A 20,631-nucleotide genomic window follows, 5' to 3' on the forward strand; every position below is an offset into this window, starting at 1 on the left:
CTCTCCCTAGTTGGTCTTTTGAGCAAATTAAAAACTGAAAGTGTTAGTATAAGGGGCTGTTGTGTGAAGAAATCTCTGAAGTGAGATAATCTTACTGCTGGGCTGTTTTTCTTTTTAAAGAATTTTTAGTTTTGTATTGGAGTATAGCCTATTTACAGTGTTGTGACAGTTTCAGGTGGACAGCAAAGGGTGAGCTGTTTTTCTAGTCTGTTCTCAGAGTTATACTGGGTTGGTGAATATCCCATGCCCAGGCAGATCTTTTACCTGCTGACTCCATGAATCATCCCATCCCTCATCCTGCTCACAGAGCAAACTCTTTAAAGTCTGATACTCAAGTTGGTACCTTTGGGTTCAGGAGGATGCAAAAACATAAACTTTGGTTCTGATCAAAGTAATTTCAGAGAGATGTTAGATACCTCCATACTTAGAATAAACCTCAGCTTAATTTTATTTATTTTTAATTTTTTGGCTATACTGTGTGGCATGCGGGATCCTAGCTCCCTGACCAGGGATTGAACCCAGGCCCTCAGCAGTGAAAGTACAGAATCCTAACCACACTGGACTGCCTGGGAACTCCCTAAGTTTTTGAGTTTATGATAGCCTAGTTAAAAGCTCTTAGACATTTTCCTGAGCCATTAGATTTTCTTATATCTGGATTGGCCTGGTCTCAATTGATGTGCTTGTATGAGTCGAGTATCTAAGTAAAAATGATCTGGGAAGGTATTTAATCTTCCATCTAATGAGCATTTACCCAATAATTTAATTATTTGGGCATTTATATTATTGAGTCAATTTTTATAGCCAATAAAGAGAGTTTTTAATGACAAGAAATGAAGTAGAAACCAAATTTTTTTTTTCTCCCTGATCTTTATGCAACTCACTAAGGCTTGAAGCAAGCTATATAGTCTTTCTGCTATTCTCCTCCTTGATAGAATCACTCTTTTTTTCTCTAGAGTGTTCTTTATAAAAAAGTAAGTAATTCTGAACTATTAATCAATGGATGACACTTTCAGTGAAATGATAATACAATCTGATCTGAGAACCACAAAAAGACCACATATTTTCAACATTATTAGCATTTTCAGGCCCTGTGCTAGCTCTTAGAAAACAGTCTGTATGAAGGAGAATGCTTGCTGTCTAACAGATAAGATAAGGCAAGACACGTATAAATAACACAACATCATAGTAGATGGTGGGTGCCAGGTAAGCACTAGAGATGCGTGGCAGGGGCTTTATGGAGCATGGGAGTGATCACTATGGGTGATTCAAACTGGATCCATTGTTAAGTTTAGGAAAGTGGAAAAGAAGGAGCACAGAATTTAGGGCAAGATGAATGGAATTAGCAAAAACTCAGTCTCCTAAATGTGCTTGATGTATTCATTTGACAATGATTAGATTTGTTTGGTTAAAATAGAGTTCAAGGGGGAAAAGTAAGAGAGGGAGAGAGAATGGGTGATCTGGAAGGGTAGCTGAAAGCTAGATTGTAGAGAACCTTGAAATGCCAGATCAGAGGGTTAGACTTTATGCTATAGGTAATGGGAAACTGGATTTTTGAGCAAGCCATGACAATGACAAATCACCAACTTGACTGATTTTCAGAATTCATCCATTTGTATATAGGATTATTCAATCAGGGATATGTATGTGCTTTTACTCCCTACTGTAGCCCTCATTCATACAATACTGTGCTTCTCCCCACTGAGCCTAGACTTAGTATTTTTCTCAGCCTAGCACTCCATGTAACTAGTTCTAGTTGATGGTAATTGACAACCCTGGAAAACTCTGTCATCCCTGGTTGAGAGGGTGGAAAGACTAGTGGTGGGGATTGTGTTGTCTGCCTGAATAGTTTAGATATGAGAAGATTTGTCCTTGAATTAGAAAATTAGAAAAGAAGGGATTTTTGGGGTGTAAGAAATTCAAGTACAGTTGCCTGACCAGGCTAAATAGATGTTGAAGGAAATAAAAAATCCAGCTATACTGCATAGTCTTAGAATTTAGGTTATATCTAGTGTATTCCTAGTTTATTTAGCTTCCCAGATGGCTCAGTGGTAAAGAATCTGCCTACCACTGCAGAAGATGCAGGTTCGATCCCCACTTTACTATTCTTGCCTGGGGAATGCCATGGACAGAGGAACCGGGCAGGCTACAGTCCATGGGGTTCCAAAGAGTCAGACATGCCTGAGCAACTGAGCACAGACAGTTTATTGAGGAGGAAGAATGAAGGAAAATAAGCGACTCTGTTGGTATTATTAGCATAGGATCCCAAATATCTTGTCTCCAGGAGATGTTTCATAAGGCGAATTTATTCCTAGTAGAAATTGCTAACTACTCAGTATGTTCTTCCAACCAAGAAACCCCTATTTCAGAGTCCCTTCCATTTTCTGCTTTGTCAGAGAGCTTATTTGTGGATTTGCAAAGGAGTTGTTTGTCTAGTGTTGTAGTCATTATCTGATAATGATAAGCTACTTAGCCGTATAACATAAGAACATTCCAAGGCATCTTGTTTGAGAGTCAGAGATTCTCCTATCTAATAATTTGAATTAAAGACTTTTGACTTCTTGTTTTCAGTTTTGGATGTGAGCTCCTTCTATATACTGTCTCTCATTTGTTTCTGCTTCCAGGGCCTTGCCCTGTGCCTGTAATATACCCTTAAAAACTGAATCATGGTGGCATTGTTTTCTGAGTTCTTCTGTTTTTGAATAGTTGAAGAATCTGAGTCTAGAAGATATGATCACAAGTGATGAAAATTATGTGACTGGATTAATGAACTATGAATGGTGTGAAGACATTTCATCAAGAGGTGTGGCTACTCCACAAACACCACAGGTTGGTTATTTTTATTATTTAAAGTAAAATGTGTTATCTCAATTATAAAAAATGTCTAGACTATATAACATGAGATGTAATTTGTGCTTGCAAATTTCATGAATTCCTAAACCATTGAAAATATTAACAGATTGTTGGGATATAAATGAAAGGAAGCCAATTATTTCCAAGTTGAATTCTTTTCATTTTGGAGCACTTTACTGCTCTTTTTTTTCCCTTTCCTCCCCTCCCCTCCTGTTTACAAAATGAGGTATAATTTAAATGTCCCTATTCCACAGACTTATCAATACTTGTTACTTTTTGTGTTTAATATTTTCTAATCTGATGAATGTGAAGTGATATCTCAGTGTGGTTTTAATTTGTACTTTTTTTGATTAGATTTGTATCTTTTCATATGTTGATCAGCCAGTGTTTTTTCCTGTTTTATGAAATGTCTTTTTGTGACTTTTGCCTATTTTTCTATTGGATTGTTTCTTTTCTCTTGTGGTATTGAGGAAATTCTAAGTTTAATTCTAACCCTTTGTTGGTTGTGTATTGCAGGTGTACAGGTATATTATCTGAGTTTGTCACTTGTCTTTTTGCTTTGATGGCAGGAGTCATTAATTTTAATGAGGTGCCAGTATTTTTCTTTATGGTTGGTAACTTTTGTATCTTTTAAAAGAAATCATTCTCCAAAAGTTATAAATGCATTCACACATATTGCTTCTCAAGTTTTAAAGCTCTTTCTTTCACATTTAAGTCTTTATTCTATGGAGAATTAATTCTCTTGTATGGTGTGAGGTAGGGAATCAACTCTTCCTCTTATACCCAGTTGTGCCAGCACCATTATAAAGTCCAGTCTGATCTACAGTGGCACTTGTGTCAGATATCAAGTTGTTATATGTGTGTCTGCTTCTGAGAAATGTTTTGTTTCATTGGTTTATTTGCACCAATACCATCTGTCTTACCTCTTCCGTTTTATAATATTTCTTTTATCTGGATGGCCAGTTTCCTCCCATCTTAGGCTTCTATAGGGATATCTTGGCTATTTCTTGTTCCTTTGCGTTTCCATGTACATTTTAGAGTCATTTTGATAAATTTTTGATAAATTGATAACTTTACATACACTTAAAAACTGAAATTACATTGGTTCTAAGATTCAATTTGGGAAAAAATTGAGGTCTGTACTCCCAAACCCCTCATCTGTAGACATAATGTACCTTGCTATATTTATTAGGTTTTAGTTAATTGCTTTTGATAAAATTTTATAAATTTCTCCCAAAAGATCTTATATATCTTTTACTAGATTTATTCCTGAGTACTTTTATTTTTTATTGCTATTGGGAATGTTAGGCTTTTTAAAGTCACATTTTTTAACTGTCTAATACTGGTGTATAGATATGAAATTGATTTTTGTGTATTGATCTTAAATTCAACAGCTCTCATAAACTCTTAAATTCTTATACTTTATATATTCTTTCACATATTATAAAAAATCAGCTGTGAGTGATAGTTTTGTTACTTCCTTTCCAATTCTCATGCCTTTAGTGTCATTTTATTACTGTACTTAGTAGTCCTGACAATATAGCACACATTCTGTGTTGTTCCCAACTGTAGAATGATGCTTCTAATATTTTACCGTTAAATATGGTGCTTGTTTTTTCTTTTTCATTCCCCTTCACCCTCCCTTTCTCTGTTCTTCTTTCCCTTTTCTTGTTATCCCCCTTTTCCCTCTCTCTTCTCTGTGCCTCCCACCCCATATTTTTCAGACTAAGAAACTTTTCTCATCTATCCTGGTTTGCTTAAAAATTATGAATCTCAGTTGCAGAAAAAAAGATTAGATAGAATTCATCTGTTGAGATAATCATCTGGCTTTGTTCTTTTCATTTGTTAATATAGTATATGTTATATTAATAGATTTTATTTTAAAACAATTTTGCATCCTTTAGATAAGCCCAGTTTGTCATGATGTATTGCTATCTTTTTTACATGTTGCTGGGTTTAGTTTACTAATAATTTTCATTTAGAATTTTTGCTTCTATGTTCTTAAGTGAGATTGGCCAGTTCTTTCTTAAATGACTTTTTTTTTCTTTTGAAAATTTTAGTTTTGTTATGCATAAGTAATACATGGGTATATTCATCTTGTAAAAAAATTCAAACATTATGGAACTATGTTGAATAAAGATTGAAAGGCTTTCTTCTCCTGTTCTTGCATCCCATCCCATCTTATATTAATCATATCTGATTGATATTAAGATTATAATTTGTCTTTTAAAATGATTTGAACATAGCCTTTTTTATTCCCTGAAATGGTATTTAAGAGCTATTAATTATATTTTCCTTGAGTGTACGATGGAGCTTATGTAACTGTCTGGGCCTGGAATTTTTCTGTGAGAAGCTAGTCAACTACTGATTCAATTTCTTTTGTGTTTATAGGGCTACACAGTATTTCAATTTCTTCCTGTCAGCTTGGTGAATGTTGTTTTTCTCGTGTCCCTTTCATTTAAGTTTTAAAATATTTTGGCATAAAATCAATGGATACTATGGTCCCATGGACTTTTCACTGATTTTCCTCCAGTAGTTAATTTTGCATAACTGTAGTACAATTTTTTTTGGCTCCATACATTTTCAACTTCATAAATTACATTTTTAGAATGTAATGCTATTGATATTTATTTTGATTGACTCACATTTCCCTTCATTTACTTACCCTTCTTATCTCTCAAATCCTTCATTTTAAAATTATTTTTTTTCTTCCTGATGTGTATCCTTTAAAATTTCCTTTAGTGGAAGTCACAATTTATGGCAGTCTTTCTAAATTAGCTAAAATTGTCTTTTTTCACTTTCATTTTTGGAATGTAGTTTCTCTGTATATTGATTTCTAGTTTATCAGTTATTTTACACTCTTCATTTTGAACATATTATTCCACTCTCTTTTTTTTTCCCCCTCTGTTCTCCTAGAGATAGTTTTTTTTTTTTTAATTAATGAAGAATTGTTTAATTGCTAAGTCATGTCCAACCCCATGAACTGTCACCCACCAGGCTCCTCTGTCCATGGGATTTCCCAGGCAAGAATATTGGAGTGGGTTGCTATTTCCTTCTCCTCCACTGTCTTCTTGCTTCTGTGGTTACCATTGAGTAATCGATGTCAGCAAATTTGCCAGCAAATTTGGAAAACTCAGCAGTGGCCACAGAACTGGAAAAGGTCAGTTTCATTCCAATCCCAAAGAAGAGCAATGACAAAGAATACTCAGACTACCGCACAATTGCACTCATCTCACACGCTAGCAAAGTAATGCTCAAGATTCTCCAAGCCAGGCTTGGAGAACCATGAACTTCCAGATGTTCAAGCTGGATTTAGAAAAGGCAGAGGAACCAGAGATCAAATTGCTAACATCCATTGGATCATTGAAAAAGCAAGAGAGTTCCAGAAAAACATCTACTTCTGCTTTATTGACTGTGCCAAAGCCTTTGACTGTGTGGATCACAACAAACTGGAAAATTCTTCAAGAGATTGGAATACCAGACCACCTGATCTGCCTCTTGAGAAATCTGTATGCAGGTCAAGAAGCAACAGTTAGAACTGGACATGGAACAACAGACTGGTTCAAATAGGGAAAGGAGTATGTCAAGGCTGTATGTTGTCACCCTGCTTATTTAACTTATATGCAGAGTATATCATGAGAAATGCTGGACTGGATGAAGCACAAGCTGGAATCAAGATTGCCAGGAGAAATATCAGTAACCTCAGATATGCAGACGACACCACCTTTATGGCAGAAAGTGAAGAACTAAAGAGCCTCTTGATGAAAGTGAAAGAGGAGAGCGAAAAAGTTGGCTTACAACTCAACATTCAGAAAACTGAGATCATGACATCTGGTCCCATCACTTCATGGCAGGTAGATGGGGAAACAATGGAAACAATGACAGACTTTATTTTTGGGGACTCCAAGATCACTGCAGATTGTGACTGCAGCCATGAAATTAAAAGACGCTTGCTCCTTGGAAGAAAAGCTATGACCAACCTAGATAGCATATTAAAAAGCAGAGACATTACTTTGCCAACAAAGGTCCGTCTAGTCAAAGCTATGGTTTTCCAGTAGTCATGGATGGATGTGAGAGTTGGACTATAAAGAAAGCTGAGCACCGAAGAATTGATGCTTTTGAACTGTGGTGTTGGAGAAGTCTCTTGAGAGTCCCTTGGACTGCAAGGAGATCCAACCAGTCCATCCTAAAGGAAATCAGTCCTGAATATTCATTGGAGGGACTGATGCTGAAGCTGAAACTCCAATACTTTGGTCACCTGATGCGAAGAACTGACTCATTGGAAAAGGCCCTGATGCTAGGAGAGATTGAAAGCGGGAGAAGGGGATGACAGAGGATGAGGTGGTTGGATGGCATCACTGACTGGCATGCCATCATATGGCATCACATGAGTTTGAGTAAACTCTGGGAGTTGGTAAGGAACAGGGAGGCCTGGCGTACTGTAATCCATGGGGTCACAAAGAGTCAGACACGACTGAGCTACTGAACTGAATCAGTGTCAGTTAGGTTGCTTTCTAGTTAGTCTTTTCCCTGTCTCTTTTCAGGATTTTCTCTTTGCTTTTGGCGTTCTGCAGTCTCGTTGTTAGGTATACTGTCTGGGTGAGTAGTGTCTTCTAGAGTTGTACAACCTGGTAAGTATAGATATGGATTTCTTTTTGTTTGTGATTCATTGTGTTGCCTGTATTTGAGGATTTGTATCTTTAATTAATTTTAGAAAATACCTTGAGTAATTACTGCTTTTTCATTGTCTCTATCTCTGGAACGTGTAATAGATATATGTTAGACCATAGAAGGAAATGGCAACCCACTCCAGTATTCTTGCCTGGAGAATCCCAGGGATGGAGGAGCCTGGTGGGCTGCCGTCTAAGGGGTCGTACAGAGTTGGACACTACTGAAGCGACTTAGCAGCAGCAGACCATAGAGCTTCGTCTTCCATTTATTTTAAACTCTCATGTATCCCATCTCTCTCTCTCTAAGCTATATTCTAGATCGTTTCAGACTTATTTCACATTCACGTTCTTTTTTCATTTCTATCTATCTGCTGTTTGACATGTCCATTGAATTTTTCATTTTTATCATTACATTATTTCTAGGGATTTTTATTCTTTTTCAAAATTGCTTTACCTTTTTTCTTTTCATGTTTTAAATTTTTTATTATTTTGAACATATGAACATATTTATGTTCTGTACTTGATAATTTTAATATCTTACATCTTTTTGAGTCTGCTCCTTTTGTTTATTTTTACTCCTGACTTTTGCTCATGGTGTTTGTATCATTTGTGATTTTTTTTTAATAGGCTCATTTTTCTTGGAACTCTTTGGGAATGCTTTGAGGCTTGGATTAAGGGTTGAGGTCTTGGGTTGTGCTGGATTGAAGCTTTTCTTTCAGATAGGAATTGTGTTTCCTTTTGTCATGTTCCTGGAATACAACCATTTAGGACTAGAACTATTTTAAATCAAATTCTAAGGCTGAAATTTCTGGGATATGAATTTGAGCTCCAAACCTGTGTGAAGACTGTCCTGTGGGTACTTAATAATTGTTAAAGGAAACTCTCTTTTCTTCTTCAGAGCCATAACCAGGACAGACAGGTTTTTTTGCCAACTCCTTTACAGGGCAGGTTTAAATTTATTCACCCTTTCATTTTCGTTTTGGCCCCTCCTGGCTTTACCTGGAAGCTTTGGCTCTAACTTAGCACCTTGCATAGGTCTCATCTCCTGCTGTAGGTTATGCAAGAGAGTGGGTAGATGCCCTTAGGGCAGCAGACAGTTTCAGCCTTGATTACATTTCTGCATTCATGCTCCTGTTTTTCGTTTGACCTCTGAGGATTTTCCTATCTTTTTTGCAAGCTCAACCATAAATTTAAAAGGATTAAGACATATTTTCTATGCAACATTTCTGTTAGAACATTTTAACATAGTTTTTTTGTGCTGGTCATTGACTAAACTTTATTTCTTGGTACATATTAGAAGCAAACTGGCAGTCTAGATATGGGAAGCAATTCTTAGGGATTTATTTGTGGCCAACCTCAATTGCCTAGAATCTGGGTGTGTTTGATTAAATACAGCTTGAAACATGTTGAAAATGACCTGTCAATAGAACAGCCTAAAGTGATCTACATGTACTAACTAAAGAGAACTGAATATACATTTTCAAATTTCCTGGTATCACCCATAATATCCTCTTGATAGTGTTTCATTTTAATAAAAATGGTGCAAGGTAATTTGCAAATGATTAAGGCATGTTGTAAAGAAATTGACTTTTCTTCTTCAGTGTGCTTTATCCAGTAACTTTTTTTTTTCCAGTTTGCCAAGCATTGGACAGAATCAAATGACCTGGAATCTACATCATTAACTCCAGTATTATGCAGGGCATCTGCCAATAAATTAAAGAACAAAGAAAATGTATATACTCCTAAGTCTGCTGTAAAGAATGAAGAGTGCTTTGTATTTCCTGAGCCAAAGACTCCAGTTAATAAGAACCAGTATAAAAGAGAAATACTCACTACACCAAATCATTACAGTACACCCTCAAAAGGTATTTGCTGTTTAGATTAAACAGTAGCAAAATATCTCGAAATTCCTTCTTCTTACCGTGCTAAATAAACATATAGCAGATCAGAAATGGGTAGCATTGCCCTCAGGAATTATAGGAGAAGCCAGGCTGTTTTTTAAGCATATGTTATTTGCATTAGTTGGAATGAAAGCATATTAATCAACTTCAGATTTTTCTCAAATGTTATTACGTTTTTCTCTTTCCCACATTTATAGAGTTGAATCATAGCATCATAGAATATCAAAGGTGAAAGGCAAGTTATAGCTGATTTAATCCCCCTACCGTTTTCACAACGGAGGAACCTGAGACTCGGAGTGAAGGGATCTGCCCAAGGTTGTACATGTAGCCTGAGACCTTGCTTGCCCCTCTGCCCCCACATAGAATGACTCCATTCAAGTCTTTGCTGAGCCCTTCTTACTGGTCTGGAGCTCCAGTTCTGGTGTCTGATCCTGTTCTGCCTGTTCTACTACTGATGCCCTTCCGGATACCTAGAGCTGTGTCTATATTACAGCTCTCTCATTTACCTTGATTTCCTCTTCATTGGGTGATGTCTCAGTGTTTTCATAGCTGATCTTATCTGGGCACATTCTATTTTGTCACTCTGTTTAAAACATAGTGCCTAGAACTGAATCCAGTTTTCCAGTACTAGGTCTCACCAGGATGAGACAGTGTCATGAGCGTAGGCTGTCTTACTTTACTGTGACATGGCATAGTACCTAGCTGGAGCCATACTTGGTATCTTGTGCCTACTAGGTGCCTGCATGCATGCCATGTTGCTTCGGTCTGCCTGACTCTTTGCAACCCCATGGTCCGTGGCCCTCCAGGCTCCTCTGTCTATGGGATTCTCCAGGCAAGAATACTGGAGTTGGTTGCCATGCCCTCCTCCAGGGGATCTTCCCAACCCAGGGATCAAACCTGTGTCTTTGATGTCTCCGCATTGGCAGGCGGGTTCTTTACCATTAGTGCCACCTGGGAAGCCTAGTGCCTGGTATATAATGGGGGCCATTTCTGTTGAATGAAGAAATGCATAAATTAGAGAGAGCCTGAAGGGATTTTATTTACTGTGATCTAGTCTTTGTCACTTTAAAGAAATGACACCTAAACTTTATTAGTTTTCTTTCCAGCAATGGTGACCTACTCGTGTGTTATGTTAAAATCTTAATGAACCTACACTGTGAAGCATTGCCTTGTGAATGGCTGCCCACATCCTGCCATTGTGTTTCCAGTTTGCTAACTGACTAACTGATAGCCAGTTCTAGAGTCTACTTCTTATACATAAAGATATTATGAAACACTTGGTGAGAATATTTGCTGGAAGTTCTGTTGATAGCATTATCCAGTTGAATCAACACTGTCCCTAAAATCATGAGGCTAGTTTGGTGTGATGTGTGAAAGCCTGTGGTTATTTATGAGTGTTAATGAGATAATATTTGCATATAGTAGGATCTCAGTAATTGCTGCTGTTGCATCGTATCTCTTTCTCTTCTCTTATTTCTCTTAATATACCTGCAAGGTCCTTTGTGAGTTGTGAGTTGGGCAGGGAACTAGAATGGACCTTTAACTCAACCCATTCAGGGCTTTTTTTTTTTTTTTTAATTATTTTTTAAAAATAGTCCCTTCTATTATTGACTTTCAATAAAAAGTTTATGTAATTCTGAAAGTTTTGAAAATATAGGTAGTTTGGAATTTATAATCTTAAAGTGTCATTAATTTACATATCTTGTCCCTGTGAGAGATTACATTGGTCAGAAGCTAATTTTGGCCATTTTTCTTTAAACATAAGGGCTGCCAAGAGAAGCAGTGGCTGAAGCCCCAGTTGATAGCCTCCATTAGCACTTTGCATTTTACTTTTGCTCTGAATCATATTTTTAATATTTATTTTTTATTATTTTGCTGCTCTGGGTCCTCATTGCAGCATGTGGGATCTAATTCCCTGACCAGGGATCAAACTTGAGCCACCTGCTTTGGAAGCATGGAGTCTTAGTGACTGGATCAAAAGGGCAGTCCCTCTGAGTCATTTTTTGACCTAAGAATTAGTTTTATTTTTCTGAATCCTGTCTAATCCATTTAATGAGTGTTTGTTGAAGGGTAACTATATATGGTAGTAGATACCCTCAGTACATAAAGATGAAAACTGTTTTCATAGGTATTGTTGATTAATCTTATTTTATTGTTCCTGGGGAACCAGTGAGAGTAATGCTATATAGTCATAAATAAAACAAAACCTCTGATCTATTTTTAAAACCTTGATATCTTATATTTCTAAGCAATATACAACTTTTAGATCATGAACAAAAAGTTAATTAGCAGTAACCAGATTGTTAACACAGATTTGTCACAAACTATATCAGTTACAAATACACTGCTAGAATAAAACCCCAAATTCTGGAATATGGACTATAAAAATAACTAAAGCTCACAACCTCTTTAATAACTTTTGTCAGCTTTCACAGGGAACTGTTCTCTTTGCTTGACAGGAGTTGAAAGGGCTATGAATTAACATCTCTCAGTAATGTATCAATTAAAGGTATAAATACACACTGACTTATTTATAGAAAGGAGAATCCGTAATCATGAAGTATTATTTATATGTTCTATTTAGATTTGTCATGTGATATTTATAACAAAATCTTAAGCATGGCCTCAGTTTTACAGTGAAGAAAAAGCAGAGTCACACTTGTAAAGCAAAATGATTTTGTTTTTATTATAAATCACATGGAAACATTTCTTTAAAGAATTAGAGCGTTAACATCACTGGGCAAGTGATTACAATATTTCTGAGCCAGTGAATGAGGTGATACATGCATTATTGATAAAAATTTTGAAACTATAGCATGTAAGCTACATATGGTTTGTATTTGTTGTTTTTCTAATAGCTGGAAACCAGTTCCTGAAAGAAACCCCAATTAAAATGCCGGTAAATTCAACAGGAACAGAGAAGTTAATAACAGGAGTCATTAGCCCTGAGAGGCGGTAAGTGTTCAGTTTTTAAGACTCGTTTGTTCTTCAGTATATGTAACCAGATTTCCTTTTTTCATATATGATAAACCCAATTAAGTTAAACCAGCGTGTGAATTCTGTCAGGGACTGTAGGAATGTCTGTATAAACATAGTCTGTGGTCATTACTGAAGATGTTGACACTTCCTCAGGGGGCAGTTGTGGGACTCATCAGCAGGAGCATTGACACCTTAACTTAAAATACAGCAGGGGCTTCTTTGGTGACTCAGTGGTAAAGCATCCCCCTGCCGGTGCAAGGGACATGGATTTGATCCCTGAACTGGGATGATCCCACAAGCTGCAAAGCAGCTAAGCCTGTGAACCACAACCATTGAACTTGTGCTCCACATCTTGGGAACTGCAAGTACTGAAGCCTGTGTGTCCTAGAGCCTGTGCTCCCCACAAGAAAAGCCACCTCAGTGAGGAGACCATGCACTGCAACTGGAGAGTTGCCCCTGCTCGCCACAACCAGAGAAAAGCCCGTGTCGCAGTGCGGACCCAGCACAGCCGAAAATAAATAAATAAAAAAATACAGCCGGCTGGGAGGCTAGGCCCAGGGTTCCTGTGCTGAGGCCCATCTTTCCCTACACTTCTGCCAATGGAGTACAGATGTCTACTAACAGAAGCAAAGAGTCAGACATGATTGATCATGCACGCATGGCATTATTTCATTTTCTTGATATCATAATGAGATTGTGGTTATGTAGGAAAATATTGATATATTGATGTGTACTGAAGTGTTTTAGAATAAAGGGTTGTGATGTCTTCAGATGGGTTACTTTGATGGCTTATTTTTAATATATTTATTATATATACATAAAGCAAATGCAACAAAATATTAATATAGTATTAATCTAGAAGGATATGTGGGTGGTTGTTATATATTTTGCTCAACTCTTCTACAGATTTGACATTAAAAAAGGTAGGGGAAAAAATAATTTTGGCATTTGGCTCAGTGGACAGGTGATGGCTGCTTTGGGTGGGAGATGGCTTTCATGTTCCCTGAAGAAGAATAAGATGGCCTGGCCTGGGCATACCTGGCACCTATCAGGCAGGACAAAAGCATCTCTGTGAGGAGCCAACAGGTGGAAGTCCAGCTCCTACTCATGAGGTTTTTTTCTTTTTTTCCCTCAGGTGTCGCTCAGTAGAACTCAATCTCAACCAAGTACATGTAGAGGAAACTCCAAAAAGAAAAGGAACCAAAGTGTTTGGGAGCCTTGAGAAGGGGTTGGATAAGGTTATCACAGTGCTTACCAGGAGCAAAAGGAAAGGCTCTGTCAAAGATGGGCCAAGAAGACTAAAGGTAGGTGGACTGAAGTTCTTTAACATGGATTTTAGAAGTTGACTGCTGATTGTACTATTTCTTTTTTTCCAAAGAAAAGTACTGAATGCATGAATTGATCAGTATTTTTAATTTACTTATTCATCTGTTTAGCTAATATGTACATATTTTTTGAGCACCTAAAGTATACATGTTACTATGCAGTAGGCTTAATGCAGAGGTAAATTACATAGTTTATCTTTTGGGGGGACAAATAACTAAAATTTAAATATTCAAGTTCAGGTAGGGGGATTAATCTCAGAGGCAACATGGAGATGAGGAAGCGTGGGGCATGTTTGAGGAACTGTCTTAAGGGTGGGAACTTGTGCTCAGTTGTCCTGTTTCTGGTACACAGAAGAGTCCCTGACACAGGGGTGCATTTGTAGGCCCTCACAAAATATTTGAATGCAGGGCAAGTTAATTTGAACTTTGAGTGTGGTGAATGTGAGGAGAATAGCAACAGGCCCAGAAGGGAGGCTGGGCGCTTCGGGGGAGAACTGTTCTGATATCCCATTTATGTTCTATCTTAAAGTGAGAGAAGATAGGACTTCTCCGTTAGGGTCTGTTGCCTTGTAGAACTTATGTAATTCACTGGAGTTTTATGTTTCATATGACTGTTTATTAGGCATATTTTATCCTTTTATTCTGAGATTTCTCTAGTTGGAGACAGTTGTGAGGTATTTCAAACCCTGACACTGGGATTATGAAAATCATATGTCATTTCTAGGAGAATAGTAAATAAAGAAGATTAAGGAAACTTGTCCAATTATATACATTATTGAGATGCTAAGCAGTTATCAAATACTAATGGATAACATCCTTGAAATGTTCGCCTATGTAAATTGTTTGGAACTCGAATGCATTTTTCAGTAGGAACTGCTGTGATATTGGCTTTCTAGGTATTTCCCAGTGCTTCTAGAATGTAGGAGAGAACTGACAAGATAGGAATGAGAAGCCTGGGTTGTAGCCTCAGCTTCATACAGTGTAGCTTGGCTAAGACATTTTATCTCTGACTTTCTCAATGTCTTTATTTGTAAAAACTGGAGAGAATGTCTCTGGCAGCTTCACAGAGTAGGGATATGTAAACAAGACTGTATGAAATGCTACATTGCATATGAAATGCTTTATTGATATAAGGTGTTCCAGTGTCAAGTATTATTTTCGTCAGTGTTGAGCATTTTAACCCCAGTGTAGCAGAACCACAGTTCTAATTAGCACATCCGAGCATCTGAAACTTTATCTAACTTTGGATCTTTAACCCTTTCTAATGTTTAAAGTTTTTCAGAACTGAAGGACTTGCTTTAGGAGATTAGCCTCATGTTTCCACCCGGTTGTTAAGTTAAAAATTATAAACTTACAGAAAATTAAAAGGATGGTACAAAGGGATTTTCCTGGTGCTCCGGTGCTGCCACTGCAGGGAACGTAGGTTTGATCCCTTGGGGATCTAAGATCCCACAAGCTGTGAGATGGGGCAAAACAAAGATGAAAGATGGGACGAAGAACACCTTAGTTTTTTAAGACAGCAAATCGTATGTAGTTAAGCCCTCCTTTAGGAAGCAGTCTTTAAAAATCTTTAATTTTAAATAGATAAAATAAGATCACTTTTTTATTTTACAAAAGGAATCACTTGAATTGTGATTTGAGTGTGTAGTTTGTTATTATCTTGAAAAGACCAATTTGTTGAAAAAAGTCCTGAGTTGGAAGCCAAGAGACAGAGGAGCTTGTCACAGCTGTGCCTCTTGTTCCTTTTATAACCTGAAACTGAGGTTCCTGAATTCCAGTCATTTGACAGTCACCTTTATATCGGCATATCAGTGTATAATCTACACTGTTATTTTTCTGATACTTTCTTTATATGATGCATTGTAGTATATGTGCTGCCAAAGTGAGCATTATGTGATGCAGAATTAAAATAGATTTAGAGGTATAATTGACATGCAATAATCTGCATATATTAAAAATGTACAATTCATATACTTTGGCATGCATAATGCACTTGTGAAACCACCACAATCAAGATGACTAACTTTTTAAAAGCTTGTGTTTACTTAAAAGGAAACCAGATATTATTAGTTTTTGCTAATTATATTTTCTAAATCAGATTGGAACAAATACATAAAAATATTTATCTGGGACTTCCCTGGGGGTCTAGTGGTTCAGACTCCATACTTCTGCTGCACTGGGTACAGTCTTGAACTCTTGTTAGGGAACTAAGATCCTGCATGCTATGCAGTGTGACCCCCCAAAAGTATACATGTGCCACTTTGGTTATAAATCCAGTTATAATTTTTTATCACATTTTGGGAAACCCCATCTTAAGAAACTTGTATTTCTTCTTTGGGTCATAGGTTCTTCATTTGAAAAGTAAGGTAGTGGGGTCGTTTCCAACCTCAGCATTTTGTTATTTATAAAAAGAACTGAAATGTTAAAGACACAGAAGGTATAATTTTGTTTGACAATAAAGATAGTACTAGGAAGGCAGGGATTCTTGTCTGTCTCTGGGACCTATTAAAACAGTGCCTGGGACCTAGTAAGCCTTCAATAAATAGTTGTTGGATGAATGGATAGACAGTTACCAATTAGGAATGAAATTATTTCTGAGAAATATGCTGTGAGTGAATGAGAAAAACCTGTTATATTCATTCCTTCATAGAATTGTCATAGAATCAGCTCCTGGGATTCTATAAAATTCCTTAAGTAATCAAGAAAGAATTAAGGAAACACATCCAACTATATACAAGTGAAATTTTCTAGGGCATTTGTTTTCTCACAGTTTTCACTGCAGGAATCTTTATCACAATGGAAGAAGGGGGAAATAGGTAGAGCTCAGAGAGATAGACATTATTTCATATTTATTTACTTATTTAAAAAGCTGGTAGGAGAGGAAGGTGCAAGTATAAAAATGATGATATGGAGGTGATTACTAATAAACATGATTTCTGTAGGCTCTCCCAGTACCATCTCAGTCCAGCTTACTAAGAGTTGATTGTAAATTCTGTTTGTCTTGAAATATTTCCACTTGAAATGGTACTATATTGAGGAGTTGGGGATCTCTAAATCAGGTAGGATGGTCTTTGTATTGATGTAAGGATTTACTTCTCACCCCTCCTTTTTCTTTTTTAAGCCTCACTATAATGTGACTACAACCAGATTAGTGAATCCAGATCAACTCTTGAATGAAATAATGTCTGTTCTTCCAAAGAAGCACGTTGACTTTGTACAGAAGGGGTAAGAAGCATGTTTTCATCCATTACTTGATGTCTTTTGAACTTTGAGAAAATATAGGTTGAGTCCCTTCTCTTATTAAAAATATGTATTTCTTCCATCTCATTTTTTCCAAAAAAGCTTTTATGATAGTGTCTGTTTATAATTTATTCTTTTTGTTTTATATGGGCTTTAGAAGTTTTTTAAGTGACCATATTGTCACCACTTTCAAAGTTAGACTTTTCAAAATAGAAAAATCTAAATTTCTTCCAGTTTTCTTTTGCTTTTTCTATTTTTCTTTAATGTTCTGCTTAACAATAATATTTCTAAGTTCTAATCTAAATTTATGAGATACCTCAAATCAGGGAGATATATATAGATATATATATACACACATACTCCTCTTTATGATGTCTATGTGATAGGATTGGTTTTCAGTACTTTAGAAAGTATGTCACTTCATCTCTTTCCCACTGTTGAAAGAACTGCCATCAAAACCTCCTGGGTCATGATCTCATGGTTTGGACAGCCAGAACTCTTCTGGTTACTTAAGATGTTCATATTTCTAAGCATTTCCACTTAGTTATGTCTCTCTAAAATTTCATTATTAAAGCACTAATAGAAGAATGGAAGCACTAAACTAGAAGAATGAAAAAACTGACTTAAAACTCAGCACTCAAAATACTAAAATCATGGCATCCAGTCCCCATCACTTCATGGCAAATAGAAGGGGAAAAAAAATGCAAACTGACAGATTTTATTTTCCTGAGCTCCAGAATCACTGTGGACATGACTGCAGCCATGAAATTAAAAGACTCTTTGCTCCTTGGAAGGAAAGCTATGATAAACCTAGACAGCGTATTAAAAAGCAGAGATATCACTTTGCCAACAGAGGTCTGCATAGTCAGAGCTATGGTTTTTCCAGTAGTCATGTACAGATGTGATAGTTGGACCCTAAAGAAGGCTGAGTGCCAAATAATTGATGCATTCGAATTGTGGTGCTAGAGAAGACTCTTGAGAGTCCCTTGGACTGCAAGGAGATCAAACCAGTCAATCCTAAAGGAAATCAACCCTGAATATTCATTGGAAGAACTGATGCTGAAGCTCCAATACTTCGGCTACCTGATGCAAAGAGCTGACCTATTGGAAAAGGCTCCAATGCTGGGAAAGATTGAAGGCAAAAGGAGAAGGGGGCAACAGATGATGAGATAGTTGGATAGCATCACTGACTCAATGGACATGAATTTTAGCAAACTCTGGAAGATAGTGACGGACAGGGAAGCCTGGTGTGCTGTAGTCCATGAGGTCGCAAAGAGTTGGACATGACTTAGTGACTGAACAATGACGAAGAAGAGCCACTAATAAATTAGCAAAAATATTTAAATGGAACAGTCAATAGAGAGAAGATTTTAAGAAAGAATCTTTTGCAACAGTAATTTTACTTTTCATTATCTCTAAGTGTTGGCAAGCACTACTTATGTGAATCCTGGCTTTCTTCTTCAAATGTCATTAGAACACATCTAACCCTGACTTGCTCTTCATGCTTGGGGTTTATTCACAGTTGCAGAACCTCTCCCCAAATCTATATGAGAAAGCTTTCAATTATTTTTCCTTTAGCATATAATCTGCCGGATCACTAACTGGCTATTAACTAATAATCTGTTCCTTGAACTTCCTTATCCACCCAAAGGTCTGCCTTGATCCCTTATTTTTCTTTTTATCTTACCTGTTTTTACTTTCTTTGTGACAAAGCAGAGTAACGAACTTTTCAGTGGAGTGGTGTCACTAATCTCTGTCATATTCCATTGCTATCTTTGTCCAATGAGGAAGAATCAACGTTTTATCTTTGATGTGACTGCATTGCTCTGTGCTTCATCTTCCCATCAGGAACCTTAACTACAGGGTATACCTTATGGCATTTCTGGTATCGACTGCTTATTTTTAATAGATCAAGCCCCAGAGGACACAAGTAAGAAAAAGAGCGATATATTTTATAACTCTGCCCTAAAGTGTTATAATGATCATAACCTCTTATTACTATTAGAAAATAGGGCTTCCCTTGTGGCTCAGCTGGTAAAGAATCTGCCTGCAAAGTGGGAGACCTGGGTTCGACCCACTGGAGAAGGGAAAGGCTACCCACTCCAGTATTCTGGCCTAGAGAATTCCATGGACTATATAGTCCATGGGGTTGCAAAGAGTTGGACACAACTGAACGACTTTCACATTCACTATTAGAAAAACCTCAAAAACGTGTTTCTTACTAACAGGTTGGTGGCTTCAGCTTAATTTATATGAAAGACAGAAGTTCTGATAAAGTGCACAAAATAAAATATTCTTCATCTTCCCTCTGCTTTCTTTTGTTGTGAACATTGTGGAAATGGCCTGATGTTCACAGGTTATACCATTGAAAGAGTTGCATAAAGGATGCCAAAAGATTTCTTAAGCATGAATGGCTTGTATAGCTATGAATAAAGCACTTTTCTTTGGAGCAAGGGAGAATTCTGATAAAGCCTTTTCAGCCTTTTTTTTTTTTTTTAAAGATTCTGGTTCAGCTTTTGGGAAAACACTAGTCATACTCCATCACTAATGCATAGCTAGGTCATCTGGAAACTATAAGCAGTACTGCATTGCTTAATATGAAATCATGGTTCATTTTCCCCACTGGCCTCCTAGAGGCTTAGAAATCTCTTGTATTATACAGAATATTCATGATTCTCCTACTAACTGGCTTCTTATCTTGTTTTTCACAGCTATACACTGAAGTGTCAGACACAGTCAGATTTTGGCAAAGTGACAATGCAGTTTGAACTAGAAGTGTGCCAGCTTCAAAAACCCGACGTGGTGGGTATCAGGAGGCAGCGGCTTAAGGGTGATGCCTGGGTTTACAAGAGATTAGTGGAAGACATCCTATCTAGCTGCAAGGTTTAATTGATGGATGGTTTCCATCCTGCTTGATGAGTATGGGTGTGATACAGCCTATGTGGAACCTGGTGTGATTGGTTTGATTTTTCAAGTCCACTGGAAGTACAAACTCATGTCTAAAGAGCTGTCTCAAAGACCAATATCTGTTTGTTTTTAGACAAAAGATACTATTTTGTGGGTGAACCTAAGGCAAGCCCATCTGTCATTATCTATTACTGTCTTTTTAAATCATGCGCTTTATATATTTAATAACTGTTTACTTTCTTGGAGTCACTTCCATACATGATTGTAAGCTCTTAACTATGTCTTCTTTTTAATGTGTAATTTCTTTCTGAAATAAAATCATTTGTGAACATAGCAGGCTTCTCCTCTTCTTTGTATTTGATTTTGATCCAAATAAAACCTCAAATGGCTTCTTGACTATTAAGTAGAGACTATTTGGAGTATGTTTTATCTGTTATCAAATATGCCTTGGGCAGAAAAACAGATAAGAATTCATTTGCATAATTTTTTCCTGTCTCCGATTTAAGTAGGATTTATTGAGATCGTTAACTAAGTCACAGCTGTGGTTACCAGAGTTAAACAACACATTTAATATGTTGAATAAAAGAGTGTTGACTTCAGTAAGTGTTTTCAGTCAACAATGATAAGTATCTGAACTATGAACCCCTATAAGATGTTACTTTATAGTAATTTTCCATAAGTCTTAAGGTTGGCCTCAAATTTGTCTTTTTATTTCATTTTACTGGTCTCTAAAGGTCAGCACTAAAGTTATATTTGTAT

General features: G+C 36.8%; 1 protein-coding gene across 2 annotated transcripts in view; it reads left to right on the forward strand.

The window, feature by feature from the left end:
- Positions 1–20,205, forward strand: part of MELK (maternal embryonic leucine zipper kinase) — a 73,142-nt gene extending 52,937 nt beyond the window's left edge. For both annotated transcript variants that reach the window (XM_086415910.1, XM_086415911.1), the window contains exons 13-18: positions 2,704–2,826; positions 9,154–9,385; positions 12,280–12,376; positions 13,536–13,704; positions 16,847–16,950; positions 19,677–20,205. In XM_086415910.1, coding sequence (XP_086272036.1) covers positions 2,704–2,826; positions 9,154–9,385; positions 12,280–12,376; positions 13,536–13,704; positions 16,847–16,950; positions 19,677–19,854 — 903 coding nt within the window. In that variant the 3' untranslated portion in view covers positions 19,855–20,205. The remainder of the gene's footprint in view (positions 1–2,703; positions 2,827–9,153; positions 9,386–12,279; positions 12,377–13,535; positions 13,705–16,846; positions 16,951–19,676) is intronic.
- The last annotated feature ends 426 nt before the right edge of the window (positions 20,206–20,631 follow it).

The sequence above is a fragment of the Bos grunniens genome, chromosome 8 (assembly GCF_055505025.1).
Source record: "Bos grunniens cultivar Pamir isolate PY7600 chromosome 8, Bosgru_T2T1.0, whole genome shotgun sequence".
Classification (NCBI taxonomy): Eukaryota; Metazoa; Chordata; class Mammalia; order Artiodactyla; family Bovidae; genus Bos; species Bos grunniens.